The sequence below is a fragment of the Panthera tigris genome, chromosome D4 (assembly GCF_018350195.1).
Source record: "Panthera tigris isolate Pti1 chromosome D4, P.tigris_Pti1_mat1.1, whole genome shotgun sequence".
Classification (NCBI taxonomy): Eukaryota; Metazoa; Chordata; class Mammalia; order Carnivora; family Felidae; genus Panthera; species Panthera tigris.
In genome coordinates, this window is record NC_056672.1 from 92,341,196 (window position 1) to 92,368,890 (window position 27,695).

The 27,695-nt window shown below is 69.0% G+C and overlaps 1 protein-coding gene across 2 annotated transcripts in view; it reads right to left on the minus strand.

The window, feature by feature from the left end:
* The window catches only part of KCNT1 (potassium sodium-activated channel subfamily T member 1), a 49,305-nt gene that overhangs the window by 11,440 nt on the left and 10,170 nt on the right, over positions 1 to 27,695 (minus strand). For both annotated transcript variants that reach the window (XM_042964741.1, XM_042964740.1), the window contains exons 2-19: positions 11,871 to 11,950; positions 11,243 to 11,342; positions 9,056 to 9,112; positions 8,212 to 8,260; positions 8,082 to 8,141; positions 7,896 to 7,970; positions 7,745 to 7,828; positions 7,379 to 7,473; positions 6,219 to 6,399; positions 4,425 to 4,589; positions 4,151 to 4,287; positions 3,116 to 3,179; positions 2,897 to 3,005; positions 2,312 to 2,420; positions 1,789 to 1,938; positions 1,434 to 1,669; positions 1,035 to 1,269; positions 42 to 147 (exon numbers count right to left, since the gene is read on the minus strand). In XM_042964741.1, the coding sequence (XP_042820675.1) occupies positions 42 to 147; positions 1,035 to 1,269; positions 1,434 to 1,669; positions 1,789 to 1,938; positions 2,312 to 2,420; positions 2,897 to 3,005; positions 3,116 to 3,179; positions 4,151 to 4,287; positions 4,425 to 4,589; positions 6,219 to 6,399; positions 7,379 to 7,473; positions 7,745 to 7,828; positions 7,896 to 7,970; positions 8,082 to 8,141; positions 8,212 to 8,260; positions 9,056 to 9,112; positions 11,243 to 11,342; positions 11,871 to 11,950 (2,092 nt within the window). The remainder of the gene's footprint in view (positions 1 to 41; positions 148 to 1,034; positions 1,270 to 1,433; positions 1,670 to 1,788; positions 1,939 to 2,311; positions 2,421 to 2,896; positions 3,006 to 3,115; positions 3,180 to 4,150; positions 4,288 to 4,424; positions 4,590 to 6,218; positions 6,400 to 7,378; positions 7,474 to 7,744; positions 7,829 to 7,895; positions 7,971 to 8,081; positions 8,142 to 8,211; positions 8,261 to 9,055; positions 9,113 to 11,242; positions 11,343 to 11,870; positions 11,951 to 27,695) is intronic.

Below are 27,695 nucleotides of genomic sequence, written 5' to 3' on the forward strand. Positions count from 1 at the left end.
GTTTGTGATTACGTCACACAGTGTGGCGGGAGGTGACCCACCTTGTCCAGCCGCAGGCAGCAGAAAGGGGCCTTCACAGGCAGAAGGTGGCACAGGGTGGGCGAGCTGCCGATGTAGGGCGAGTTGGGGGGGTAGCCCTTCACGTACCTGGGGGAGGACAGGAGCCCTCAGCACGGACCCCGGCCACCGGCCACCCGCAAGAGGTGGTCCTGAGCCCGCCCCCCACGGGACCTCCCAGCCCTCTGCCCGGGGCCCAGAGCACGGCGGGGCCTCGTCCCAGGCGGCCACACGGAGGCGCCAAACCCCGCGGACCCGTCCGTGCCCCTGGCCTGCGTGTGGGAGGATAGCTGTGACAGGGCACGGTCCTTTCCCTGGGGTCCGAGGCCAGGAGCCGCTCAACACGCACATGGACACACGTACGAGTTACACCAGGCCCCGAAACCACGGGTAAAGCCCTGAGGGGCTCTGATGGCCGGTCCTCCCTCCCCGAAGCCCCCAGCACCCTAGCGAGCGAGCGGGCAGACGCCGGCCCCCGGCCCCTCTCCGCTGGCTGCGCAGCGCCGGGCCAGTCTCCCCAGCAGCGCCCGGCTCACACCAACCCGGGGGCGGCCCCCAGCAGTGCCGGGGAGGGAGGGCCTCAGAGGCCAGCCCCACCCCTGCCCCCCAGTGTCCAGCAGCCCTGGGCACTCCCCTGGATCTCAGAGCCGGTCCCTCCCCAGGGCGCGTCCGCTCCCTCGGTGGTCACAGGCTCGCTGCAGGAGCGCAGGCACCCGGCCATGGCAACAGTCAGCGCGCCGCCCCGAGGCCAAATGGCTGAGGAGCCCCGAGGACACGCTGGGGCAGCGGGAAGACCTGGGCCCCAACCCAGGGCAGGCGGAGGGCTCAGGAACTCAGGAAGGGCCAGGGGCGTCCAGGCCTGGCCGGTGCCGCACCCGGGGGGGGGGGGGGGGGGGCCTACCCGCGACTTCCACAGGCCACGCCCATTGCCCCTCCCCCTCCCGTCGAGAGCGGCTGTGCGGGTGCACGGCACTCACTCCGCCACGGACAGCCCCTCGTCCTCCGATGGCGTCATCTCGTCCTCCGATGGGTCACTCAGCAGGTCGCAGGGCAGCAGGGCCGAGCTGTCGGCCAGCTCCAGGACGGGCGCGATGCTGGGCCGCCGGCTGCCCGAGCCGTTCTCCGCGGGCAGCGTCAGCTTGCCGCCCCCGCCGCCCCCGCCGCCCTGCGCCGGCCGGCACTCCGTGTTCTGGAGGTCCATGGCCACGGTCCCTGGAACAGAGCGGCTGAGCTTGGCCGGCGGGCCCCTCCCCAGGCCCTCCTGGGGGCGGCTGGTTCCCGGGTCAGAGGCGGACAGAGGCTCCCAGGGGCCCCGGGCCCGGAGTCGGTCAGGCCCCGCGAGCGAGCCCGCCCCGCCCGCCCGCGCCCGGCCTCACCCATGGAGGCGACGATGCTGTGCACGGGCAGGCGGCCGGACCCTTCGTACAGGCCCTGCCCCGAGAAGCCCTTCTTCTTCTGCTTCTCCTCCTGCTTGAAGATGAAGGCCGAGTTCTCCTCCTTGGTGATGTTGATGTAGAAGCAGGTGTCGGAGGCGGCCAGCGTGTGCCGGGGCCCCGGGTTGAGCAGGATGCTCTTGTCCTCGCGCTTCAGCCCAATGAGGCACACGCCGTACCTGGGTGGGGGCGCGGGCGGCTGGAGGGGGCAGCGCCCGCACCCCCAGCGGCCTCAGAGAGGAGAGCCCAGGGGGACGGTCCCCGGCCCAGGGCCCCCCGCCCGGCCGCCCGGCCGTACTTCTTGTGCGCGTGGAAGGCGGCGTAGGTGAAGCTCTTGCCCTCGTACTCCCGGAAGAACTTGCTCTCCGCCATGCGCACGTGGTACACCTCGTTGCCCGAGCACCGTCCGTACATTCGCTGCCACTGCTCTGGGGACTCCTGGCCTTCCCTGGGGCGGGCAGCCGGAGTCACCGCTTTGACCCCTGACCCCCCCCCCCTGCATGGCCGAGCCTCCGGGGAGGACCCGCCCTGGGGGCCCCCAGCCTGGTCTCTGTCCCCGGGCGGCCCCCGGCCCCCGACGCTGCCCGCCCCCCACCCCCCCGGCCCAGCGCTGGGGAGCCAAATGTACTTTCTCCCCCAAACCAAGCCCCACCTGCCCTTGTCACTGTGCCCTCGACCCAGGGCTCTCTGGGCACCCCCACCCTGGTCCCTGCCTGCAACTCCCAGCAGACCCCTGGTGGCTCCCCACTCCGGCCCCCCCTCTTGGCTGCCCTGACCCTCCCTGGGCGCCCCTCCCGTGTCTCCCCTTCCCCAGCACTCACTGGCCGCGGGACGTGTGCACCAGCAGGGTGATGAGTGTGGACGTGGCCGGACAGATGCAGTTGAGGGCCAGCATGGCGTACTTACACTCTTCCTCACACACCACGTGGTCTGCGGCAGGAGGGGCCGGGTCACCGCCCAGGCCCCACCGGGCCCACGGCAGGCGGCCCCCCGCCCAGCGCCCTCCCTGGAGCTCCCGCCTCCCCGACCTCGTCTGCCCCAGCACCTCCGTGCTCGACTCCCAGCGTGGTGAGAACTCCGGGGCTGGTGGCACCCGCTCGCCTGTGCTCCGGAGCCCAGCTCGGGGGCCCGCCCACCTGCCCCCTGGCACCCCCGGCTGGAGCACGCCCCAGAGATGCTTATCAGATGCACCGGCCCTGGGCTCCTGCCCACGCTGATCCCGGGCCCCGGGTGCAGGACTGTCCCCTCAAACGGCTAGACTTACATGGGCTCCACCGCCCCCCACGCCGGGGCGAGGACACTCAGCTGTGCCTCCTGCCACGCCTCCCCACGCTCCAGCCCCCCTTACGGCCCCGGCCCTCAAGGTGCACACTCAGCTGGGTGCACGCCCGCGGCCCCCAACGTACCTGCAAATTTGACGTGAAACTTGTTCTCGGGCTTGAGGATCTGGACGTAGAGGGGGCAGTTGGGTGCGAAGTCCTTCACGGCCCAGGCGCGCAGGATGGTCTGGTGGTCCTGGGGCGGGGAGGGGGGAGGTGCGGGGGCGGGGTCAGCGCTGACGGGCGGGAGGAGGGGAGGGTCTCTGGCGGGGGCGGGGGGGGGGGCGGGGGGCCCGCAGCACTCACCGCTGCCGTGCGATCCACCTCGTTGCGGCTACTGAGGATGAAACAGGCCTCCCCGTTGTCCATCCTGCAAAGCACCGGGTCTGAGCGCTGCCTGGACCCGTCCACGCTCCCATCTCGGACGTCGGGGGCTCGGGGCACAAGCTGGAAGGGGGGGGCCCCGTCGAGACCCCACCTCACTCTGTGCTTCTGAGCCGGTGTCGGGGCACTGACCAGCCGCAGTGACCCCGTGAAGCCAGGGCGGGGCTGGGGCAGTCGGTGGTGAAGATGTGCCCACCCGCTGGCCTGTCCCTCCCACGGGCTGGGCCCCCGGCTGACCTGTTCTGGTCCCTCTCTCGCCGGGAGAGCCTCTGCTGACGCTCGCTCCCCCCAGGGTGGGGAGGCCTGCACCCTCACCCCCCCTCCACCCTGCACCCCACCCACCCTGGCTTATCATCTGTCTCTGCCAGGCCCGTGCCTCTCCCAGCCCCTTGGCCTGCAGCTGGGTCCTGGGTCACAGGCTGGGCCCCTGGCCACTGCCGCCTCCATGCTGGATTCCCTTCTGAAATTTTATAGGTGAGATAGTGGGGCCCAGGGCTCAGGAGGTGGGCACTCCTGCTTCCCCTCGGGCTACCACCCACATTCCATCACAAAGGAGGAGGAGAGGCTTCTGGAATGACAATGTGGTGGCGGTGGGGGGGGGGGTCTCCTGGGGTGTGCGCCGGCACATTCTAGAAAGTTCCATGTAAGGACATCGTCTCCTTAACTCACTCTGTCAGCTCGTCTTTCAAAGAAAACTGGCCCCCAGCCCGTCTTCCCACCCCAGCTGCACGTGGAGCCACACTGGAACCTGAGAGCATCCCCGGGGTGGGGGGGGGGGGGGAGACTGACAGGTGAGGTGGGTGTGGCCAGGTGCCCGAGGTGAGGTCAGCAAGGGGCCCGTCTGGCCGGGTGAGTGGCGGGCAGGGAGCCGGGGCCGCTGCCCGCCCTGACGCCCCACGGCGGCATCCGTGCCCTCCCACCCTCAGCGCCACACCCTCACCCCCCGTCGGCGCTCACTTGGCTCGCATGAGGTCCTGGTCCTTGAGTGCGGAGCCCTGGAGGTAGATGACCCGCTGGGACCACAGGGGGATCTGCAGGACCCTGCGGACCTGGATGTCCATCTCGGTCGGGCACAGGATGACCACATAATAGTCCTGCAGGCCGGGCCGCGTCAGTCCCCGTGCGGACTCACCTCTGCCGCCGCTCGGCACCCCCCGACCTGCCCGTGCCGGCCTGTGTGGCGCGGGGGCCGACGGGGGAGCCGAGGCGCACGGCACCCGGGGGGCCTCACCTGGAGCCGGGGGTGCGCGTAGAACTCGTTCAGGAAGTCCATGAGCAGGTCGATCTTGAGGGAGCTGACGCACAGAATCACGTGCTTCTCCGTCTGGGCCCGGTGGCGGCTGTAGTTGCCCCCCGACTTCTGCCGCTCCATCCACAGGTACACCAGCTCCTCGAACTGCGGGGGACAGCGGGGGACAGCGGGGGGCCTGGGGCTCAGGGGGCCGCCGGGGCCCCGGTGCCCCCCGTGGGAGTGCACACGTGGACCTCCCCCGGCCCCCAACGCCACAGGCCACGTGGGGGGGCCACGCGGGGGCGAAACGGACACCCCGGCTCCCGGCCCAGGAGGCCGAGCGACTGTTACCCGGCGCCGAAGCCCGCACCCCGGACACGGAGCTGACGACGAGCTCCCTTCCAGAGAAACGCGAGGGCGCCCTGGGGAATTGGCAGCCAGAGCCGGAAGTGGGCACACGGCAAGGGTACCTTCAGTCCGAGTGGTTACGAGCCCGTGTCAGGGCTGAGCGCAGGTCTGGGGATGCCACCCGCCCAGCCCACGCTGCCCGGATGTTTGCCTGGGGCGTCGGGAGTCCTTTTAAATTAGGAAAAGGACAGATAAAAGCGTCATGGTGACGGGACCCCCGGGAGCCGCCCGGGGGGTGCTGGCCCGCCCGGGGCGCCCCCTGCAGCCTGACTCGGGGGCAGGTGACGGCCAGACCCCGAGGCTCCCCGGCCGTTTCCACCGCAGCATCGAGGCCATTCGTGTATTTAACAGAGCAGAGGACGCCGTCTGGTGCTCGCCCGTGCCGGGCCACGTGCCAGCAGCTCACCGCATTTAGGGAGCACCTGCTCGGTTGCGGTGACCAGGCCCCGTGACCCTGAAGCACAGGCCCGCCTCCACAGCCGGAGGCGCCGGGCCCGGGGTGGGGGGCCTGCTGTGCAGGACGGGGACTCTGACACAGGCGCTCGGCTGCAACCCCACCAACCACAGCTGTGCTACGGGCTCTGGGCCTGGGCATCTGCAAGGAGGCCCGGCGACGTGCCCCCCAGCTGAGGTGGGGGCTCCGCGGCCTCACCGTAGCCGATCCCATTGCGTCCCTGAGACTCCGTCCACTCGGAACCTCCCACTGGGACCTCATTTGGAAACGGTCTTTGCAGACGTGCTTCGTTGAGACAAGGTCAGACAGGGTCAGGGTGGGCCCTTGTCCACTGTCCGGTGTCCTCAAAAGAGGACACGGAGGGACCCACGGGGAGAAGGCACGTGAAGACGGGGCAGAGACGGGAGGGACGCAGCCAAAAGCCAGGGGGGCCCAGGGCCAGCAGCCCCGGAAGCTGGGAGGGTGCAGGGCGCCGCCCTCGGGGCCTCCAGGACGGGCCGGCCCCGCGGACACCTCGGACTCAGGCTCCGGACCGGGAGAGAGCACATTTCTGTCGTTCCAAGGCCCAGTCTGTGGCACCGTCAGGGACCCCGCTGCTGCCTCCTGGGAGGGAGGCTTAGCGGGCGTGTGGCCATCTCCACGCTTCTCCCACGGTGCTAACTAGTGAGCGGGCTTAAAGGGAAGCACGCGGGGAGGGAACGGGCGCTCCGTCTCTTCCCGAATAACCAGGGGGCATCCGGGGTCCTGGGCATCTGTCCCCGGCCCCGGGGGAGCGGCCGAGGGGGCAGGCGTGGCACCAGCGGCCTGTGGTTCCCCGTCGAGAACGCCACCCCTGGCTCCTCGCCCTGCCGTGAGGCCTCGGGTCTCGGGCCTCCGGCTTTGCCCGCTTCCGGGCTGGGCGGAGGCGGCCTGTGTGGGGGCTGGGGGCTCACCTGCAGCGGGAGCACCACGAGGGCCACACAGATCATGATGACCACCAGCAGCTGGGACGGCCAGATCTTGGGCGTCACGTCACCGTAGCCCACGGTGGAGAAGGTGACGATGCAGAAGTAGAAAGCCGTGAGGAGGGACAGGTTGTCCCCTGCGCGCTCCAGGTGCTGGATGCCGCAGGTCCTGGAAGTCCGGGCATCGCTGGGCTGTGGGAGGGGCCTGGGACACCTGGGGTGGGCGACGGCTCCGGGGACTTCCCATCCCGGTCTGCCAGAGTGGGCACAGCCCAGCCCCTCGGATCTCCCCCTGGATATTCCCTTTCCAACCCGTGGCTGTTTCGAGGCCCCTGGGCAACATGCCCTGAGTGGATGCGGACCCACACTGGTGGAGTGTGGGCCTGGGGGTCAGCGGGGTGGGCCTGCGCCCCGCCTGGAGCCTCATCCTCACCCAGGGGGTCGGGCAGGAGGCCGGACAGCCCCCTACGGGGCACAGAGCCCGACGGCCCCGCTTCCCGCACCTGTGACCCCAAGTCCTCGCCCCACACCGGAAGCTGCTGACGGCAGGGCCTAGGGGGCCCATGGCACACAGCGTGGGGTGCCACAGAGAGGTGCTCGAGACCCTCCCCCAGGGGGATGGGAGGACACACTGGCTGCCGGGAGGAAAGCAGGCTGAGCTTTGGACCCCGTGGCTGCCCGTCCCCCTCTGCTGAGGTCTGCGTGGTGTGGGCAGGCGTGCGGGAGGGGAGGCAGGAAGCACGTGGCTCCTCCTCGCTCCTTCCCCGGCCTTGGTGCCCGCCCCACATCCCTGCCGGGGCAACGGGACGTGGTGGCCGCCTTCACCAGCAGCGGGCAGGGCCGGTACCCCAGGACCCCCGGCGGGAGCCGGGCACGAAAGGGGACACCCCCTCCCCCCCACTCTTCACCCTGGCCGTTCCCAGACCTCGTTCTCAGCTGGACCTCGTGCCAAAGGGTCCCCACGGGGCTCAGGCCGGTGCCCAGCCTTCCGAGGTGCGGACCCGGAAGCCAGACCTAGGTCTCCCTGTGGGCTCCGGGCCGTCCCCCCCCCCCCCCCCCCCCGTCCTTGGGCCCCCTGCCACCGCGGGGCCCTCCTGAGCTGCGGCCCGAGGGGGAGAGGGCGGCGGGGCTCCTGGGGGCACACTCACCCCGTGAAGACCAAACACAGCAGGGTGCAGAACAGGATGAGGACCTGGTTGAACATGGCCGACTGGGTCCGCAGGATGGCGCGGTGGAAGTCGTTCTGCGGGACAAGGGCTGTCAGGGGCGGCGCCTGGCCCTTCCGGCGGCACGGGTGCAGGCGGGTGAGCGGGTCCCATCCCCCGGCCCCGCGCCCCCTCCCGCCTCCGCTTCAGGCCCCGGAAAGGGACGTGGGCCTGACGCTCAGCGGAGGGTCTGTCCAGGGGCCCGGGTCACGCGGGCCTGGTCTCTCGCCCCGCGCGCACGTTCACCCCTCCTCCCTCCGGCCGGGGACTTCCCAGGGGGGGGACACGGCACCAGGGACGGGAGCTCACGATCATGTTCTCCAGAGCGTGTTTGGCCAGCCAACAGTTCAGAAACACGGGGATGAACAGGTTCCGCAGGGGCGCCCAGAATATCTGTGAAGGAGCCGGGTCAGGGGGCCGGGGCCGGGGTGTCCCCCTCCTCGGCCGGCCGCTCACCCACCGTGACGATGAAGGGCAGCGTGTTGATCATCTCCAGGACGAACGAGACTCGGAAGATCTGCTCCCAGATGTTGCCCTGGGGGCCGTGGGGGGCGGGGAGGGGGGAGAAAGGCAAGCCAGGAGGTCAGGGAACGGGCTGGGGGGTCAGAGGGGAGGGTCAGGCCAGGCGGGGGTGGGGGGGACTCACTTTGTAGCTGAGGTAAATGAGGAGCATCGTCTCCAGGAAGCTTATTATGGCCACGATGACCTAGGAGGGGCGCAGTCTGAGTGGGACGGGGGGAGAGCAAGGCCCACCCGGAGCCATGCCCCCCACTCACCTGAATCGCCCACAGAGTCATCTTTCTTTCCACCCAGAGGATGGGCGCCCTGGGGAGGGAGGGAGGTGAGCCTCGGGCTGGTGTCCCCCAGCCCCACCCCCAGGCCTCCCCTGACCTGAGCCGTTCCTCAGGCGGGTGGAGGGTACCTGCCTTCCCCCTCGTGGGGACAAGGACATGAAGGGAGGGAGAGGTCCCCCAGGAAAGGAGGCCTCTTGGGAGGTCAGGGTGAGGCCAGGCCCAAAGCTGCGGGACGTGGGGCAGGGCTGCAGGCTCGGGAGGCCCCCCCGCCCTGGACAGGCTCCCTGGGCAAGTGCGATGAGCCGCGGGGCCTCCCTTCCTCCCCGGTCCAGCCGGGGGTGGGGGGCTCCCGGGAGGTGAAGCACATGGGGGCGGGGGCAGGGTCTGTTCAAACGCCGGTGCTCCGTCGGGTAACGGAAGGACCGGGGCCATCTGTACAGACAAGCCGAGTGAGGCAGGAGGTGGCTGGCCCCTGGGGACGCGTCCTAAATGCTGGGCCAGACATCACGGTCATCCTGGGGTCACTTGCACTGCTTGATGGGGGCACCGCTCTCCTTGGTGCAAGTGCGGACAGGAGCGGTGACCCACTGGAGGGCCCTCCCTGCGGGCCCCTCCCCACCCGCCGTCAGTCCGCGGGCCCCCTCCCCACCCTCGGTCTGAGGGCTGAGCCAGGAGTTGGAGGGACGCCGAGTCAAGCCACTTGGGGCGACACCCGTAGTTCTGAAAGGGTCCGCTGCTTCAGGTGCTCTGCGGGGACTGCCTAGCGATGCCCACTGCACGGGCCAAAGCCGGGCATCCGGCCGGAGGGGCTGGGCCGGGAACTCACCAATTGATCTCGGAGGACGAGGCATTGAAGGTGTAGTTCTGCTTCGGGCAGCCCCAGCTGTGGAGAGACAGAGCTGGCCCAGCCCGGCCCCGGAAGAGACCCCGCCCACGGCTGCCGAGGGCTCAGGAGCCCGGTGGGCGGGCACCCACTCCCCCACCCAGGGCCAACTCCCGGCATCTCAGACAGGCGTCTGCGCTCCTACGGCCTGCCCCCACCCTGCACACCGCCGGGCAGGGTCCCAGGCGGGGAGGGGCAGACAGGCTGGGCGGGAGAGCACAGCACTCTGGGATGGGAAAGGCAGAGCCGGGGAAAGAGCTGGGGATCCTGCCCCGTCTGACGGCAGGTTGCCGGGGAGGGCCGTGCGAGGTCAGAGCGGACCCCGGGGCAATCGGTGCCTCCCGGAGGCCGGAGCCGCCGCAGACGAGGTTGGACGATGCTCTCGAGCCAGGGAGAGAGACAGCTGGGCTCCCACCCCGAGGTGCCGACTCCCAGGGGCACCCCAAGTCACCCCAAGAACGAGCCTCTCTCAGCCCGCCGGATGCCCAGCCTCCCGGAAGGTGGTAGGGGCAGACCTGTTCGTTCGGCCCCAGCTGTAATGCCAGGGTCACGGACCGAGAGGATCCCACTGTCACGGAGCCCCAACGTGACAGGCAGCTCCTTCCCACTCTTCTTCCAGCTGACCCACTTCCCCGAGCCTTACTGGGGCTATTATTGCAAACCCGCTGCCCACAGAAGTGGCCGGCTGTCCTCCCATCCACCTACCACCGTCCTCCAACCATCAACCCGTTACCCACCCAGCCACCGGCCCCCCATTCGTAGCTCATCCAGCCACCGACCTGCCCATCCGTTCTACCCAGCCACTCCCTAGTCTCATCCGGCCACTCGCCCTCCCACCCGCCCATCCACGTGCTGGGGACTGGCAACGACTCCTAGCCCTGGTCCCTGTAGGGATGTGCAACCAGATGTCCCAGGAGCCTCTGGAGAGAGAAGGTGGGACGAAAGCGGTTTGAGAGTCAGTTAGGACCCCCAGTCTTCCTTCTCAAACCACCGCGGCTGGGTCTGCACAGCCCCACCTGGGATGAAGACACGAGGGGCCCCAAGGGAGGGTCAAAGGGTGTCTGGCTTGGGGACCCCCCCCCCCCCCCCCCCCCCCCCGCTGCTCCGCAGATTGCACTGTCCTCCGGCCCCGGCTTCCTTCCCGGCTCGGCCCCAGGAGTCAAGCGGCCACACTTCGCCCTCAGGGAGGAGGCGGGACGGATCCGCTCTGAGGACTGAGCCTGTCCCAGGTGACACTGGTGACCAGGCTTTGCCTGTCCTGACTGATGGGACTTCAGCCTCTGAGTGCCCCACTCTTAGTGTGAGCAGAGCCCAAGTTGCTGGACGTTTGAAGAAACCCACCCAGTGTGAGCTCGGGAGAAGCAGAGACTGAGCCCAAGAGAAACACGTAAGAAAGGCAGGGTTAGAGACATCACCTCCGGAGAGGCGGAAAGCCAGAAGGAAGTCTCCGAAATTAAAGCGTGATGCAGAAGGACTGAGCCAGGGCCGGACGCAGCGCTAAGGAAGTCACCCAGAGGGGGCACGAGAGGAGAGACGGGGCAGACGGGACTGTCCAGAACCACACAGCCGGGCACCGGAAGCCCAGAGACAGCGGAGGGGAGAAGTGTGGTCTCCAGCATGGGAGGGAAGGGGTCGTGCCGAGGCGTCGCGGAGGCTGCCGGACATGGGCACGGAGAAGAGACTGCAACGGCCTCCAGGGGAAGAGTGTGCTTCCCGCACGGGCGACCGGCGGGACCGGTGGCAGGAAGGCCAGGCAGCAAGAGGGACCGACTCCACCGCGGTCAAGTCAGACCCGGAGGAGGCAGGCGGCGCGAGCTCTGTGCCAGCGAGGGGACCCAGGAGGTGCGGGTGGCCCTGCCCGGCTTGCACCCCGCCCCTCCCCCGCTGAAGGCAGCGGAATGCCGCTCCCGCCCCGCTGGACATGCACAGCCGCAGTGCGCGGCCTGGGCACCTTTCTCCCCGAGCCAAGCCTGTCGGTCAGCAGGACCCTGAGTGGCATCCAGGGCCCGCTCTGCGGGGGCGGACACTGGGAAGGAAAGAGTCCCCGGGGGCTGGGCACACCCCCCCACCCCCCACTGACCCCACCGGCCTCTGTCCCGGCAAGCTGCCCCCAGCCCCGCAGTCGCCCACCATCCGATCCCCAGGGCCGGGTCATCCAGCAGGACGCGGACGATGTACAGCAGGCAGGTAAGCAGCTTCAGGGAGAAGTTGAAAAGCCGGATCCTCAGGCCTGCGGGCGGGGGATGCAGGTCAGGGCTCCTGGGTACCCGGGACACCCTGCGCTGCCCCCAAGGATTGAGGGGTGCTCCGCACCGCGGGGGGAGACCCTCCACCCCGTCCTGCCTTCCAGATGGGGTGCAGACCGCTCCCCACGCCTCGCACTCCTTGGGACGGAAGGGTGGGGGCCTGGGGAGCACACTGATGGACTAGGGCCCGTGCCCCATCCTGCACCCCAGATGGGGTCCCAGGGAGCTAAGCTCCTGCTGGGAAGGCGGGGGAGCGGCGAAGGGTGGCAGGTGGCCAGAGATCCCTCCAGGGTGCAGGTAGGAGGGCTGGGCCCGCCTGGGAGGAGGCTGTGCCGGTGCCCTGGACGGCCACGGCCCAGCCCGGGGTCCAGCAGGGGAGCAGGGTCCCCGCACGTCCCGGGTCCCCCCTCCCACTGGGGGTAGGTGGCCTGAAGCCGAGGGGCCTCCCCCCGCCCCCCGTGCCCCGCGCCCACCAGCCTGTGCCCCCGCTCCCCCTGCAGGCCCCCACTCACTGGATCTCTGGTTTTTGATGAAAAACAACTTGAGCCGCTCCTTGAAGGTGTTCTCGTTGACGTAGAACTCCACCTGGACCCTGGGGGCAGGGGAGAGGGGCATGGGAGCTCCGGCCAGTGGGGGCTCGAGCAGGGAGACAAGCCCGAAGCCCAGGGCGGGACCGGCTTCCCCCACACCGCAGGAGCCGAGAGAGACCCGCGGGGACAGCAGGACCGGGAGGGTGCCCCGGTGTCCGGCCTGCCCGCGTAGTCCCGGCAGACCTGCCCGCCAGCCCTTCCAAAGCCACGGGGCACAGCTGGGGCCAGTCGTCTGCTACCTTCTGGGCACCAGAGGTGGACAGCCATGGGCCCTCAGTCGTGACTGTCACCGGCAGCCCGCTACCAGCATTAAACAAACCCTGATGGCCCTCAGCACAGGGCTCAAACACCAGTGTCCCCTAAGTAGGAGCGGAAGCCGATGGTCGGCTGCTCTGCCTGCTGGCCCCGGGGCTGTCCCCTGAGGCTTGCTGCAGCCTGCAAGAGGGTCGGGCACGTAGGCACCGGCCGTCAGGCCCGCCGTGGCCCCTCCAGCCCAGGCTGCTCTCCTTCCCTCAGGCTCGCCTGTGCCCCTGGCCAATCCCCAGGCACCCTGAGTCCTGCCCGGGCTCCCAGCCTCCCGGGGACCGGCCACGGCACACCCAGCGTGTCAGGGAAGGAGGCGGAGTCGGGAAGGGCCGTCGGGTCCCTGGGGGTAACACGGGGTCTGGGGCAATGGGCCACCGCCCAGCACCGCCCCAGCCTTGGACACAGGCCCGCGGTGGCCGCTGTGCCCTGCGCGCTGGCCCGGCGGGGGCCCGGTGTCCCCCTAGGACGGAAACCCTGGCGTTGACGGCAGTAGGACAGGCGGAGCGCGGTCCTGGGGGTCCCACCTCCCGGCCATCGTCCCCCGGGGCAGGGGGCTCCGGCCCGCGGGCGGGCGGGCCGGGCTCCCCTGGGGGCAGAAACGAGCACCGCTCTGCCCCCGACAGCTGAATGGGGCGCTCTGCCTGGGGCTGGCTGCGCCGTCTCCAAGCTGCGCGAGACGGCCCTCCTCCCCACAGCCTGCCGTGGGCACAGGACGGTGTGAGAGGGCGATGCCTCAGCAGGCCCTCGGCCGGGGCGCCGGCACCTTCCTGACCTGCTCCGGGGGGGACCTCCACCTGGGCCACAATGGGCTCCGCTGGCCACGGCTCCCAGAGGAGGCCTGGGCGCCGTGGGCTCTTCCCCTCCCTCGGGTTCTGGTGCAGGGAGGGGTCACACGGCCACAGCCTGGACCCCCGGAGCCAGAGAGGCAGGACGGGCCTCCCACAGACCACAGCCAGTGTGCCCACGGCACCCCAGCACATCCCAGCACACCCCCGGTGCCCCACGGCACTCCACTGTACCCCTAGCAGACCCCCACACTCCTGTACCTCATGGCACCCCCCCACTCCCCCAGCACACCCCTGTACCCCACTGCACCCCAGCGCAGACCCCTTTCCTCTCTCTCCTCGGAGCCCTCTCCCTGCCTTCCCGGCTTACTCCTCAAGCCCCGAATCCCACCCTTCTCTGTAGGCGCCGCCTGGAGCTGTGTCGGGGGCTCCTGAGGGCCTCTTTGGGGAGTTGGTCCAACAAGCCTGGCTGGGCCCGGGCCCGGGGCCCGGTGAGGTCAGCTCAGGGGGGCAGATGGACGCAAGTCAGTGAGCCCGAGGGAAGAGCACCCAGCCCGGGAACAGCCCTCCCCGACACCCTCCGGCCCCATCGAAGCAAAGCCTCCACAGAGGGGTCTCCCCACCCCACGCGGGCCACCCGCTCGGGCCGCTTCCCTGACGGGGCCCTTATCTGGCCAGCGAGGCCCCGCCCTGCTCCTTCCTCCTGAGCCTCCCAGGGCACCGACCATGCGGCCTCCCTGCCCCCACCCCCCTCTGGTCGACCCCCACCCCCCAGACTCCTCGGCTGCCCCCATCTCAACTCTGAATGCGGGACGCCCTAGGGCTGATCGCGGGCCCCCCTCGACACCCGCCTGGCCCGCTTGCGCGAGGTGACCTCTAAACCCCAGCCCTGCTCTGAGCCCCCGGCTGCCCTCCGACGTTGCCCTTTGGGGTACCCTCCCCAGACCAAGCAGGAGCCGGAGGCGCTCCCTCTCCCCACGTTGGACCTCACGCTCTATGCGGCTGAGAGCCCCGCTCCACTCCCCCCGGGTCCCCTGCCTATCCTTGCTGGACAGCTAGATGCCAGCAGGTGAGACGAAGCAGGAAGCCGGAGTCCCTGGCTCCTTCCTGTGCTCTCTGTTGGCAAAAGAGAGCGACCCCCAGCTCCTTCCCCCGACCTGACCCAACCTCGCCCCTGCCCCCGCTGGCCAACGGCCCCTTGCCGCACGTAGAGCAGCCTGACGCCCCTGCCCAGGCCCAAGGGGTCAGGCCTGCTGACCTGGGACTGGTCGGGCCTGGACACTTTTGCTTCCGGGTCACCCGGCCCCTTCCCAGCTCCCCAGAAACGGAACCCCGGTCACTTCTCGGCCAGCCCTTGTCCCCCGGGGTCAGCTGCAGACACCCATCGGGACAGCCCCCCAAGGCGGTCAGCGGCGGGGGGCCCGCGGAGGGAGAGGGCTGGTGAAGGAGAAGCCGTGGGCTGGCGGACGTGGCCGCGTGAATCGAGCCTCGTGAAGCCTCTCTCGCTCTTAATTTTTCACGAGCTGCGGCTGCCCACTTCTGACACCACCACAGACAGCAGGTTACGAGCTGTCCATTTAGCCTGAAGTACGGTCGAGGCGACAAGCGTAATTAGACCCCCACGGGGTGCTGGGCCGACGCAGGAGGAAACCTTGGAGGGCTTCCGGACCCCCGCGGCCCCGAGGTTCGCAGCACAGCCTGGGCCCGGTTGAAGGACACTCTCGGCTCAGCAAGCTCACGGGAAGACGAGGTGGCCCCGGGGTCACGGACGGGTCTGGCCAGACAGACAGAAGCCCTGTGCCTCCCCCGCCCGGCTGCTCCGTGGCCCCTGCACCCGTCCGAGCCCCGGCCTCCTCACCTGGGGGGGCGGGCGGTGACAGGAAAGGTCCACCACAGGCGTCTGGAGGGTGGCAGATGGGGGGGCTTTGGCCCTGGGGAGAGTCAGCCTGTCCCTCTGCATCTGACCCTCAACCTCTCAAGTCTGCTAAGTGCCCGCGCCCGAAGGAGGATTAAGTGAGAGGCCGCCGCAACGCGTGGCCCGGGGCCTGGCACCCATCAGCTCAGCTGGTGCCCGTGGTCTCCTTCTAGGTCCCGACGGTGGCCGGCTCCGTCGCTCCCATCACCCAGAAAGGACGGGCCCCCGGGCCACAAATCCACCGCTGATGCCCTCCACGGGCAGGGGGCAGGGTGGGATCCCGGTCCAGCCGCGGCTCGAGGCCCTGCCTGGGGTGCGTGACCAGGCTCACGGAAGCCGCTCTGGGGAGTGAGGGAAGGGCTGAGCGGGAAGCCCCGCGAGCCGGGGGAGGGGTCCTGAGAACACACGGTGCCGTGGCCCCGGAGCTCGGCCTCAACATCGAGCTGCCCCAGACCCCACGGTGGAGCCCGAGGGTCTACTCCCCTCCCCCCGTCGGTGTCTGTGCTCCTTCGTGCACTCGGTCCGAGGCCCCCTGCCGCCAGGGGCCCAGGAAGAAGGTCTAAAGCCAGGGTGCCCCAAGGGCGTGGTCTCGGGGCCCAGAGCCTGAGGGGAGCCTGGGACTCAGAAAGCCCTGGGTGTAACGCCCAGGGTCAGGCCGTGGGCCCCGGGGACTGGACAGGCCCCACCTGGGCCCCACCCCAGGCTCCTCTGTCCTCGGAGGTTGCCGGCTCTCAGGCTGGTGAGGACAGGGGTCCAGACGGAACAGACAAAAGGGCCTTCTTGCCGAGCCCTGCCCTGGAGCCCCTCGGAGAGCTCCAGCCAGACTCATCCCGACACGCATGGAAAATAAGGCCCGCCAAGGCCCAAGGCTGGCCCAGGGGGTCAGAGGCATCGGGGGCTTGGGGCTCTGCATGGGACCAGGGCCTCTCGAATGTCTGGGGTGGAAGGGTCAGCCCCCGGCTGCCTCTGCCCCATCCCCACGAGGCTTGTGTTTGAGTGGGCCCAGGCCGACCGCCTGCCTGTGCCAGGGCCTTGTCCACGCTGGAGGGGACCCACAGAGTCCCCCTTGTGCCGGCAAAGCAGCTGCAACCTCCCCAACCTGAAACCGGGACAGGACGTGCCAGGCGAGGGTGGCCGCCCTGGGGCGAGCCGGGCAGGCGGACTCTGGGCTGCACGTCTGCCTTCTGACCGGCAGGCTGACCCGGAGGCCAACGGGCAGGCAGGCCCGGGGAGCAGGCCTTCCAGGGAATCCTGGCAGGTGGTCCCGGCACAGATGGCCTGTGCCAATAAGCTCCGTAGGCAGAGTCAGGAGGGCGGCGGCGGGGAGGGTGGCCGGACGCTAAGCACACAGCACGGCAGGCCGGCCCGCCGGGCCACGACAGCCGTGCACTCACATGGGGCCGGGGTCCTACTGTCTGCTTCCCTCCGTGTGTCGCCGTGTGGCTCACTCCCTCCACACAGGAACCCGCAGACTGACGCGCGAGAGAAAGGGCAGGGCCCCGGCCTAACTGCCAACCCCGAGGCCGGCTATTCTGAGCAAGGGCAGAGCCTGTGACCAGCCCAGGGACCCAGCCCAGGACAGACATGTGGCCTGCTCCACCCCCCACACACTGGCACCTCCTGTAGGTGTGCGGGCAAAGGGCCGGGCTTTGGGGCAGAGGACGGGCAGGGGTGTCTGCTGAGTAGTGAGGCACCGGGGGTGGGGGGTGGGGTAGGGCTGAAGGCTGCGCTGTCCCCACCACTCCCAGCCCCAGGCTCGCAGACTCGCCCATGGGGGGCTGGTGGCCGTGTGGGCAAAGACCGCCGTGGGGGACACCCCTCCAGGCACCACGACCCTCCTGCGGGGTGGCGGGGCTCTGGATCCACCAGGGCTGAAAGGCTTTCCTCTAGCTCCTGCCCAGTGCCACAGGCCAGCTCCTGCAGGCCACCTGCTGCCCCAGGGTGGCCCGCTGCCAGGGACATCCCGTGTCGGGAACCCGGAGGGGCAGAGCAGCCTGGGGGACCGAGGAAAGGCACGGTGGCCAGTGGCTTCTCCAACGGACAGGTGACCCCAGCCCGCATGTCCCCCGTGAGGCGGCCCCACCTGGGACCTCCTGCACACGTGTTGGAGAGAACCCCTGTCCTGGCACCCTCGGCTGGGCCGGGGGCCTGGGAGAGCCTCTTGGGGCCTTGGTGGGCACGGAGAGTCTGCTCTACCAGTGACAACGCTGGGGTGGCCGCAAATCGTCCGTTTCCCCCTGGGAAGCCCGAGGTGCCCCAGAGAGCCCTGCGGGTGCTGGAGGGGCCCTCCGCCCCACCACCACCGCAGCGCAGGGGGCTGGGCTGGGGAGCCAGAGGCCCGGGACTGTGGCCCAGCCCCCCCGGCTCCCACACACCTGCCGGGGTAATCACAGGCCCGGGTCACAGGCTGCGGCGGGGGCGAGCGTCAGCAGCAGCTGGAAGCTGAGTGAGCGGCGGCTGTCGCCGCTGACCATGGTAATTAATGACATCGGGTCCCACTTAGTGGCCACGCTGAACGCCCAGGGCTTGGACAGGACGTGGCCGCTCCGAGGAGGATGTCGGTCTCCCCAGCCTCAAAGCCACCGTCCACTTGACCTGGATCTTAACGGAAGCCAGGATGTGCCTGGGGGCTAGGCCGAGGGGGGAGGGTCCCAGCAGTCATCCGCACGCCTGTCCCCACACACGCAAATGGTGGGGGTCCCCGTTCCCGCTGGGCTCTCCTGAGGGCTGTGGGTGTCCGCCTCCGGATGGCCCTGTTTGCTAGTCCAGGGCTCCTCCCCAGAGGACCGCCCACTGTCCCATCCCCGGCCTCAGCTCCACCCCCAGCAGCAGCACCTGATGGCACGGGGCGGCGGTGGCCAGGGCCGGCTCGTGCCCGGTCCCGCCTGGCTGCAGGGCAGACTGGACTCTGAGCCCCCTCCTCCCAGGGTCTGCTGGGGGTGGGAGGCCACTTGTCTTTCCCTGCTGCGGCCCCCTCCCTGCAAGCACTTACTGAGACAGAGAGGAGTCCAGGCTGAAATCTTCCACATGAGGCCTGGGGACAGACACGGGTGGTCACGTCAACATGGAAGACGGATGGACGGAGGGCTTGGGCTCCTGGACCAGGTGGGGGCACAGACACTCAAGGAAGCTCCAGGCAGGGTCCGAGGGAAGCGGCGGGGTCGGGGGGGGGCACCCCTGGGCACACCCCCAGACCCGCGGAGCCCCCAGGCAGGCGGAGGTGCCCAGGTGCCCACGGGAGGCAGCCTGTGGTGAGGCGCTCACTGGGCCTGGCCCCCTCGGCGCCCAAGAAAGCAGCACAGCGGCCGTAGCACATGCACCCCCTGCCCAGGCCAGACGGCACACAAGGCCAAGGCCGCAGACGCCCGCCTTCGGCACAAGGACTAAGCAAGAATCGGTCTATCCGGCGCGCGGTCACTGTCCCTGCTCCTGCCAAGCCCGCCTCAGGCACCGCGACCCCAGCTCCAGGGGAGGGCCACATCAGCCCCGCTTTATACCCAGGAAGCTGATGTGGCGAGAGGCGGTTCCCACACAAGGCCACAGGGCGGACGCAACAGCCAGGGCTCCCTCGTCGTCAAGTCTGTCTGCCTCCTCTCTGCTCCCCTGCTTTCTACGGGCCCGGCCACAGAGCCCACCAGCCCCGTACCCTGGCTTCCCAGGGAGAGGACAGGCCGAGGCAGGGAGCTGAGGCTTCCTGGGGGGCGCCCGGTGCACCCCTCCACTGGGTCAGCAATCGCACACCTGCTACCCTTTGGGCAGCCTGCCCTGGGATTCTCCCAGATTGGCCACAAGAGCTGACACCATGATGGCCGGGCCTGGGCTGGTGGCAGCTTTGGGCCTGGGCTGGAGGGGAGGCCGGCAGGGGGGTGGTGCTGGTGGCAGCTGGGGCTCTGAGGACTGGCCCCTGGGGGCTCTGGAGGGATGTGTGTATGCGTGTATATGCAGAAAGTCTATTTGCTGATGACGTACCCATCTGGTGCACAGAGGACTTCAGGGACCCTCTCTTAACCCTCGATGCTGCCATGTTCCAGAAGAGGATGCGAACGTTCAGGGAAGACCACTGCCTTCCAGAGGCCATGGCAGGGAGGAAGGAGCTGGCCTGCAGGGCTGGGCCAGCCCCTCACACGGGCCGGGTCATCTGCACACGGCCGCCCGCCGCCTGTGCAGGGCCCTCCGGGTGGGCAGGCCCCCCTCCGAGTGCCCCGGTCTACAGCTCCTCGTGCCCGGGACGGCACAGTGGGGCTGCGGGGAGGTCCGGGACGATGAGGGACTGGAGGGGGCGTGCTCAGGGGCCGGGCTCCGCAAGGAGCAAAGGAGGCCAGGGCTCTGCCGGGAGCTTCTGGCAGATTCTACATGTTTGTCCACCTCAGGTTTCCTGTCCTGGCCCCGGCACCGCCCCAAGCTCTGAGTTGGGGCGACAGCTGCACGGAGAGGGGTGGGGAGGAGGGGGCTGGGCAGGAGCCTGGCAAGGCCCAGGCTGTTGCAGTGGGGCTGTGGCGGTGGAGCTCAAGGAGGGTGGGTGAGGAGAGCGGCCGGGTTCCTGGAGGACCACGGGGGCCACCTAAAGGGGAGGGGGGCGAGCGGGCCTGTGGGGAAGGGGTTCCGCCTACTGCCTTTGGCTGTGGCAAGCCTGGGGTCACGGCAGACGCGCGGGACTCTGGGAAGGACAGCAGGAGAGCAGGACCACACTGGAGCCCCAAGAACCCCGAGGTGTGGAGCTGCACGCTGGGCTCGGAGCACCTGGCGGGGGGGGGTGGGCGTGGGTGCGCAGGGGGACCAGCGGAGCAAAGTGGCCGCCGCTGAAAGGTGTTTCCTGCCGCCCTCGCTCCCTTTCCTGCCTCGGCCCCCGAGTTCACAGAAGCTCCCGGGACCCTGCACGCAGAGGTGCGCCCTGCCCCTCCACACCCGTCGTCAGGGGACAGGGCCGCTGGCAGGAGGGACACGCTGCCCCCAGGGGCCCCTCGACGCAGCCCCAAACTGGGGCTCACCGGGGTTCCAATCCCCGGCCAGGCACTGCCTCCAGCTGTTCCGGCCCCGCCTCCCCAGGCCCCGCCCCAGGCCCCGCCCCTCCCGGGGCTTCCCGAGGAGCCCCTCAGCGGGAGTTTCCCCTTCTACTCCCCAAACCCTGCCTGTCAGCCCACCTCTGAGTGAGGCCCCTCCGCGGATGTCCCCTGCCCTGAAGCTACCAATGGCGGGGCACCGGCCTCATCTGGTCGCAGCGACTCCTCCCCCGCCCAGGCCCTCCTCCTGGCCCCCCTCTTCCCCAGGACTCTCTTGTCTGTCCCGGGGACACAGTGGCCTCTGCCCACAGCCTCAAGCAGGACCTCAGAGTTCCATCCTGGCCTCTGGCCTGCTGCCCCTCTCCTCCCCTCCGGGCATCCACACCGACGGGAGCGTCCCACTGGCCAGCCTGGCTGTGCCTCCAGGTACCCCAAGCGGCCGTCCGCAGTGCTCCCCGCACCCCGCCACCACTCCCCACCACTCCCAGACCCCTGGGTTCTGCCTCCTAGATCTTTCTGCGGTCTTCCCGTGCCCTCCAGGCCACCCACTCAGACGTCCCTTCCGAGGATACACCGGTGAGCCCCTCACCTGGTGCAGAACCCAAACCTGGTGGGGGGCGGAGAAGGGGCGGGAGGGAGGTGCCCAGCAACCAGCCCCTTCCTCTCCAGCCCTGTCCGTCCGTCCAGGGTGGCACACCAAACATGCGGCAGCACCTGGGAAGGCCAAAGGCCCCCCAGCCCCGGGCTTCTTGGGGTCAGGAAGGGGCCCCAGCGCAGCCCCGACCCACGGGGAGAGTCCACCGGACCCCTTGCTCAAAGGCTCTTGAACGACGGTCTTCAACACTCCCGCTCCAGGTCGTGATTTCTAAGCCTTGCCCCTCCCCTTCCTGGCCCCACGAGGCATGGGGGAGGGGAAGGAGGAGACCCATGAGCTCAGAGCCCAGGGCGCTGGGGCTGGCCGGCGTGGGGGAGGGACCCGTGCTGGCCCACCCAGCATCCACACCACTGGGGTGCACTGTGTTGGGTGGGGGGGCTTGAGCCCTGGCACTGGGAGCAGGCACCTCCCGGTGCCTTGCTGCCTCCCCGGCTGTAGTGGGCCACCCTGGGGAAGGCCAGTGCCTCGTGGTCCAGGAGCGCTGATCCTGGCTGGCCCCAGAAGGGGGCCCGGCATGCAGATGGGGCCAGCTTCAGGAGCTCTGGCCACTGGCTCCCTCTGACAGAAGGTCCCCATCACCCTGCCCTGGTTGTGCAGGACCCTCCGTCAGATCTGAGTTTCCAAGGAGCAAAAACCCTGTATGCCTTCCTCTGCTCAGGAACCTGCTGTGGCTCTCTACTGCTCCTGTCCAGAATAAACTCCATGGTGTGCATCTAGCATTTGAGGATACGGGGCTGCAGGGCTCCAGGCCCTAACACCACGGGCCAGCTACGCAGCTATAGACAGTCCCTCCTTCTCTGCTCTGCACAAGGAGGCTGATACCTGTACCTCAGGGGCTGCTGGGGATAGAGCGAGGCCACCCGTATAAGGGTCAGCACAGAACTGGGGGCAGAAGAGTGCGGGGAGGGGAGAGGACTTCCTGGAGGAGGTGGCCTTGCCATCTCAGCTCCCATTCTGCACTGCAGGCTCAGATGCAGGCTGGGCAGGACCTGCCTCTGCACCCCTGCAGGAACAGGGACAGCAAGGGGAACCGATCTCTTGCAGGGGCTGGACTGGCTGTAACCAGAGCTTCCGGAGCCACTGCCCCCCGCGGCGCAGGAGGAGGATGGAAAGGAGAGGACTCTGTCCTCAGGGCCTTGGCCGGCACTTGCTGCCTTCCCGCCCGGGCTGCCCATTAGCTGCTCCGGCGCCTCTCGGAGGCACTTAATCTCCAGCCTTAGCAGTCCGCTCTGGCAAATGGGAATAACCACCGGGCACCAGCTTTCCACCAGGGGTGCTCGGAGGAGCCAGAAACAGGGTGTGAGGGCAGGAGGGGCCTGGGTAGCCTGTGGCCAGAGGGGAGGGGCAGGGGAGAGGCTCCCGAGGCACCCCTCATCCTACCATCTGCCGGGCCGAGAGTCCCTGCCAACCTCGGCCCCAACTCTGACGAGGCATCGCACCCTCCCCGGGCTTTGGCCCTGGCTGTCGCCTCTGCCTGGAGGGCCCCTGCCCATCTTCCTGTGCCCCTCCCCGTAGGGCCAGCGGCCCTGGAAGCTCCCACTCGCCTCACCCCGGCCCAGCCTGCACCTCTCTGCCAGGCACAGGTTTCTGTGCCCACGACGTGTGCCCACACCCAGGGCGGATCTGATTCATCTCCGTTTCCCCCGCAGCATCTAGAAGGGTTCCCTGCACAGAGAAGGTGCTGGCTAAATACTGCTGCTGGCGGAGGACTAGTGCCGCAGACGGAGCCTCAGTGTCCTCATCCGTGGAATGGGGGTGCTGCGTCCAGCCCTGCGCTCAGCGGAGCTGGAGAAGGGCCGGTGAGGCCCCCTTCCCCAGGCGGGCCCCTCCCCAGGAAATTGGACCGCTGCACCCTGGTTGCCACCGGCTTCGGGCACTAGCCCCCCAGGGAGCCTCAGACCCGCGTCCCAGCTCCAATCTGCTATGCAGCCTTCAGCCAGCCCCCCCCCCCCCAGCCTCATGCTGCCCACTTCTGAAGTGGGGACTCGGATATTGGCCTCACCTCCCCACAAGCGGCGGCTGGAACCCCCCGGAGTGTGGGCTCAGTGGGAGAGGGCCGGGCAGGGGTCCCCGAGCCACCTGGCCGGGTGCCTCGGTCGGCTTCCCTGCTTCCCTCCGGTCTTACCTGCAGGCCCACCGTGCCAGCCTCTAAGAGCAGGAGGGAGGGGGAGAGCACAGGCTCCCAGAGGCCGGCTGATAGCACAGCGGGTGGTCCTTGCGCCCGGGTGAGGGTCCGGAGGGGGAGAACCCGGCCCTCCCCGCCCCCTTCCCGGGGCTGCGGGCGACGCGGCAGGTGCAGCCGAGCGGAGCCGGTGCGGGAGGCGAGCGGCAGAGAAGCAGAGCCCCTCCCGGCGGTACGCGGGGTCCCCCGGGCGCGCGCCCCTACCTCTGGCCCACGTCGCTGCCCACGGAGCCCCCGCCGCGGGCCGGCAGCAGCGGGCTGAGCCCGTGCGGCTCCTCGGGCGCCGAGGCGCCGGCCGGGGCGCCCCCCGGGCCCGCCTTGCCCTCGGACGGCGAGCGCGGCAGCTTGGCCCGCGCCATCCTGCGGGAGCGCACGGGCGGGAGGCGGCGGGGGCGGCGCTCCCATCTCCGCGCCCCGCCCCGCGCTCCCCGCGCCGCCGCCGCAGTGGATCGGCCCGGGCGGGCGGGGGGCGCCGGGAGGCGGGGTGGGGGGGGGCGGGGGGCGGGCGGACGCGCACGGAGCCCCGGCAGGGGGGTCTCGGTGCCGGCTGCCGGGCCGCCTTATAACGGAAGTAGTAGTAAGAATCACGACAGTCACGGCGGCGCTGGGGGAGGGGAGCAGTAGTGGCGCGGTGACAGCTGGTGGTTCTCGGCCACTCACCTCCGCAGGCAGGCGCTGCCGGAGCCCAGGGAGCCTCGGTGCGCAGCCGCGCGCCCAAGTCACAGCCGGCCTCCGGGTCCAGGGGACCCAGGTGGGGCTCCCATGGCCTGCGCAGAGCGGCGCCCGCCTTCCAGGCCCCGTTCTTGGTGCCTGCTCAGGCTGGGTGGGTCCACCCCCCGCGCCCCCATTCCCTACCTCCCAGGGCTATCCGGAAGTCCGTGGGGGGACTCACCCAGCAAGCAGTGCTCATCTGCCAAGCTCGGCTCATGTTGGACAAAGCGGCCGCTTTGTGGAGCCCTGTCTGCACCCCATGCCCGGCTGGGGACGGCTCTGATCACCTCACTGAACACGAGCAACTCAAGGAGACAGTGAAGATTTCGTTTTTGCAGAGTGGGGAGACTGAGGCACCGAAGTAGGAGGCGGCTTCCCCCGGAGACCGAGGCGGGGAGAAATGGATCGAGGACCCGGGAGGTGAGGTGGCTCACCCGGGTAACAGCCAGCGGGTGCTGGTGCTGGGGGTACCGAGGCTCTGGCTCTGGGTGCCCTGGGCGCAGGGGTGCGGAGATGCGTGGCTATCCCCCGCAGCGGCCAGCGGCTCCAGGCCCTCCTGACCTGCCCGAACCCTGACATCTAGACCAGAGGCTCCAGCTTGCCTGGCCTGCCCGTTTCTTCACCCCACCTGCGTGACCCAGTAAACCACCAGGGCCCGAGCTTACGGAAGGTCTGTGGGAGGCAGGTGGGCCCAGGGCACCCAGCCCCTGCCTGGCCCTTCCCCAGATCGCGAGGCAGGGACAGCTGGTGCGGAGCCGTTCGGTGGCCTCAGCAAACCCCCACAGCAGCATCCCCCCGACCGCGTTTCCATTAGGAATCTGCCCTGGAGACATGAGGGCTCTGTGTGGGCAAAGCCCCCTGCCTGCCTGCGTGAGGAGGGGACGAGGAGATGGCGGCCGCTTGTCCCCCTTCCCGTGGAGGGACGCGGAGCGGCTGGAAGAGCTCCGGGGCCCGCTGGCGGGCGAGCCACACGTGGTGGTGCCCGCGGCACGCGGCGAGCGGGGCCGCGGGCACAGGTGGCGTCCCCACAGCTGTGGCTCTGGGGTCCGGGCACCGTCCCCGGGCAGGGCCAGGCTCCCCGGGTCCGGTCAGTAGCGGAGAAGGGCCGGACGTCCGGGCTGCTCGCGGGGCTCCCCAGGAGGTGCCGGGAGCCGCAGGGCCCTCGGGATGCACTTCTGCCCAGACAGACACGAGCTCATGTTCCTCGACGGCTGCTGCGGCCCACCCGAGGCTCCAGGTGGCGGCGCCCGCCTCTCGGGCCGGCCCGTCTGCCGAGTCCGCCGTGGCTGCTGCAGTCCTGGACTCTGAGAGTAGTGATGGCTTCTGGGGTCCAGGATAAGTGTCAGGTGACAAGGCAAGGCTTCTCCAACATTTTGTATGACGCGCCCTAACGAGAGAAACCGGCTGACGTGCGTGGAAGGACCACCAGACAGCCGTCAGTGCTGCGTCCGGGAGCTGGTGGCGGAGGCCTTTCCAGCTGGCCGCCGTGTCACTTACATAAGGACTGGTTCGTTTGGAAAACGGTCGTCCACTTTAGCCTCTGGCCGGTGCCGCGTCCGCTGGCCGTGGAGGAGAGCCGGCCCTGGGCACGGGCAGCGGCCCGAGGCGCCTCGTTCCCCGGCCGTGGCGCGCCGTGAGGAGAGCCGCAGACTGCCCACTCCCACTGGGGTCGGGCGACCTCCGGCCCACGGCCGTGGTGGGAGGGCGGACAAGGGCGAGCGCCCTGGCCTGGAGCGCTATAAACGCCGCTCGGCTCCTGCTGCAGGACGGCTGTCCTGGGGGGTTGGGGTGGGGGGCGTCACCTCACATCCCTGTGACGATAGGTACAAGGCCAGGCCGAGTCCAGGGTGTCTGAGGTGGAGGCAGCCAGGCTTCTGGAGGACTGGATGGGGGGCGTCAATCAAGGCTGAGGGGATGGGTGGGCGGTGACACCCGAGACGGGGAGGAGCAGACGGGGTGGTCACCGATCCGTCCTTCACGCACCGACCAGACGCCGCCGTCTCGTGGCGGGGGGGGGGGGCGGGGGGCGGGCTGGACGCCCATGCCTGGTACTCCGCAGGCGGCTGGGCCGGAGGGGCGCCCCGGGGCAGGTACGGCCCACGGGTTCCGGGTATGATGTCTGGAGGTGTGAGGGCAGGTGGGCAGGCTGGCCCAGGAGCCTCCGGAACCCAGGAAGATGTGGAAACGGCAGAAGGCAGCAAGGGGCGACCCTGAAGCAGCAGGCCTAGGGCGCAGGCCCGGCATCGCGGACTTTCTGAAGCGGTGCCCAGGGGAACCAGGGGAGGCCCCTGCCTCCACCCTCCCGAGCCACACCGGTGTGTGCCCACGGTGTCCTGGGAGTCCTCACCCGCAGCCCCGCTCCGCGAGAGGCGAGCCACAGGGTGTGCTGATCGCCCGGCTGGGGTGGCGCCCGGGCTGTCCCCGGGACCACAGCTAGACCTCCCAGGCTCCGGCCTGGGGCCTGTGAGCCCGTGAAGAGATGCTCAACGCCACCGAACACTGGGGAAACTCCTCAAGACGACCACGAGATACCAGCACGCACTCACCAGGACGGCTGCTCTGGAACCAACGGAAAATAAATGTGCCAGCACGGGTGTGGGGCATGGGAGCCTCGTGTGCTGTTTTCGGGAGCGTGCGACGCTGCAGGCATCGTGGGAGGGTCTGGGGCTTCCCGAGAAGCGGGGTTACCGTGTGACCCAGCAGCTCCGCTTTGGGGTGTATGCCCGCAGAACTGAAAATAGGGTCTCGAACGGATATTTGCACACCCGTGTTCATGGCAGCGTCACTCACGACAGCTAAACACGGAAGCAACCCAAGGGTCCATCAGATGGACCACAGAAGGATGGGTACGTAAGACGTGGTCCGCCCACACCAGGGAACGTCAGCCTCAAAAAGGAGGGGAATCGCGGCACCTGCTGCCACGTGGGCGAACCTGGAGGGCACCGTGCTGAGTGACGCCAGCCCGTCACAGGGGGACACGTCCTGTAGGAGTGGACGCTCGCCGGAGGCCCTGGAGGAGTCGGAGCCACGGACGCCGAGAGCGGGAGGGTGGGGCTGGGGGAGGGGAGGGTCCACGTGTAACGGGACAGAGTCCAGTCTGGGAAGACGAACACGTTCTGGGGACAGAGCAGGGACGGCTGCTCAACAGTGTGAATGCACTTGACTCCCCTGGACTGTGCCCTTGAGACGATTAATTTTAGGGGTGCCTGGGTGGCTCAGTCGGTTAAGTGTCAGACTTCGGCTCAGGCCACGAACTCGCGGTTTGTGAGTTCGAGCCCCGTGTCGGGCTCTGTGCTGACAGCTCGGAGCCTGGAGCCTGCTTTGGATTCTGTGTCTCCCTCTCTCTCTGCCTCTCCCCTGCTCACGCTCTGTTTTTCTCTCTTTCAAAAATAAAATAAACCTTAAAAAAATTTTTTTTAAAAGGTGGTAAATTTCGTTATGTGTTTTTTTCACAAAAAAAAAGTTGGGGAGGAAAGGTACAGAACCCAGCTGGCAGGGCTCTCAGCGGACACAGCAGGGGCAGCTGAGCATCAGGATGGGCAATGATTACGACAGGGTGGATGGGTTTCCTGCTGCTGCTGTAACAAATCACCCCAAATTTAGTGGCTTAAAACAACACACATTTACCGTCTCGTAGTCCGGAGCTCAGAGGGCTAAAATCTAAGTGTGGGCAGGGCTGGTTCCTTCTGGAGGCTCTGGGGGAGGACACCCCCCACCTCTGCCAGCTTCTCGGGGTCCCTTCCTCACGCCGCTGTGACTTCTGCTTCAGCCCCTCCCCCTCCCTCTTCCGAGAACCCTGTGACAGCACTGGGCCACAGCGACCATCCAGGAGCGTCCCCTGCCCCCCGTGAAGAGCCTTACCTGCATCGCATCTGCAAAGTCCCTCTTGCCAGCAGGGGTGATGTGCAGGGCTGTGCTGCTGTCCCTAACCCAGCTATCTTCGCAGTGGAGGGAAAACCAGGAGACGTGGGACCACATGTCACCTAAAATGTCCCTTCACCTAAATCGTTTGCCCGGTCCTTGGACCCGACAGCCAGCCCGTGAGGAGCACCGGAGGCAGAGGGGCAGACTGAGCTGCTCTGGAAGAGGCACCCAGACACACACAGACGGCGACCGTTCTGCAGGAAAGAGGCGTCTCGGCTGCCGTTGCCGTGTAACAAGTCATTGCCAACGTCGCCACTTAAAGCAACTCC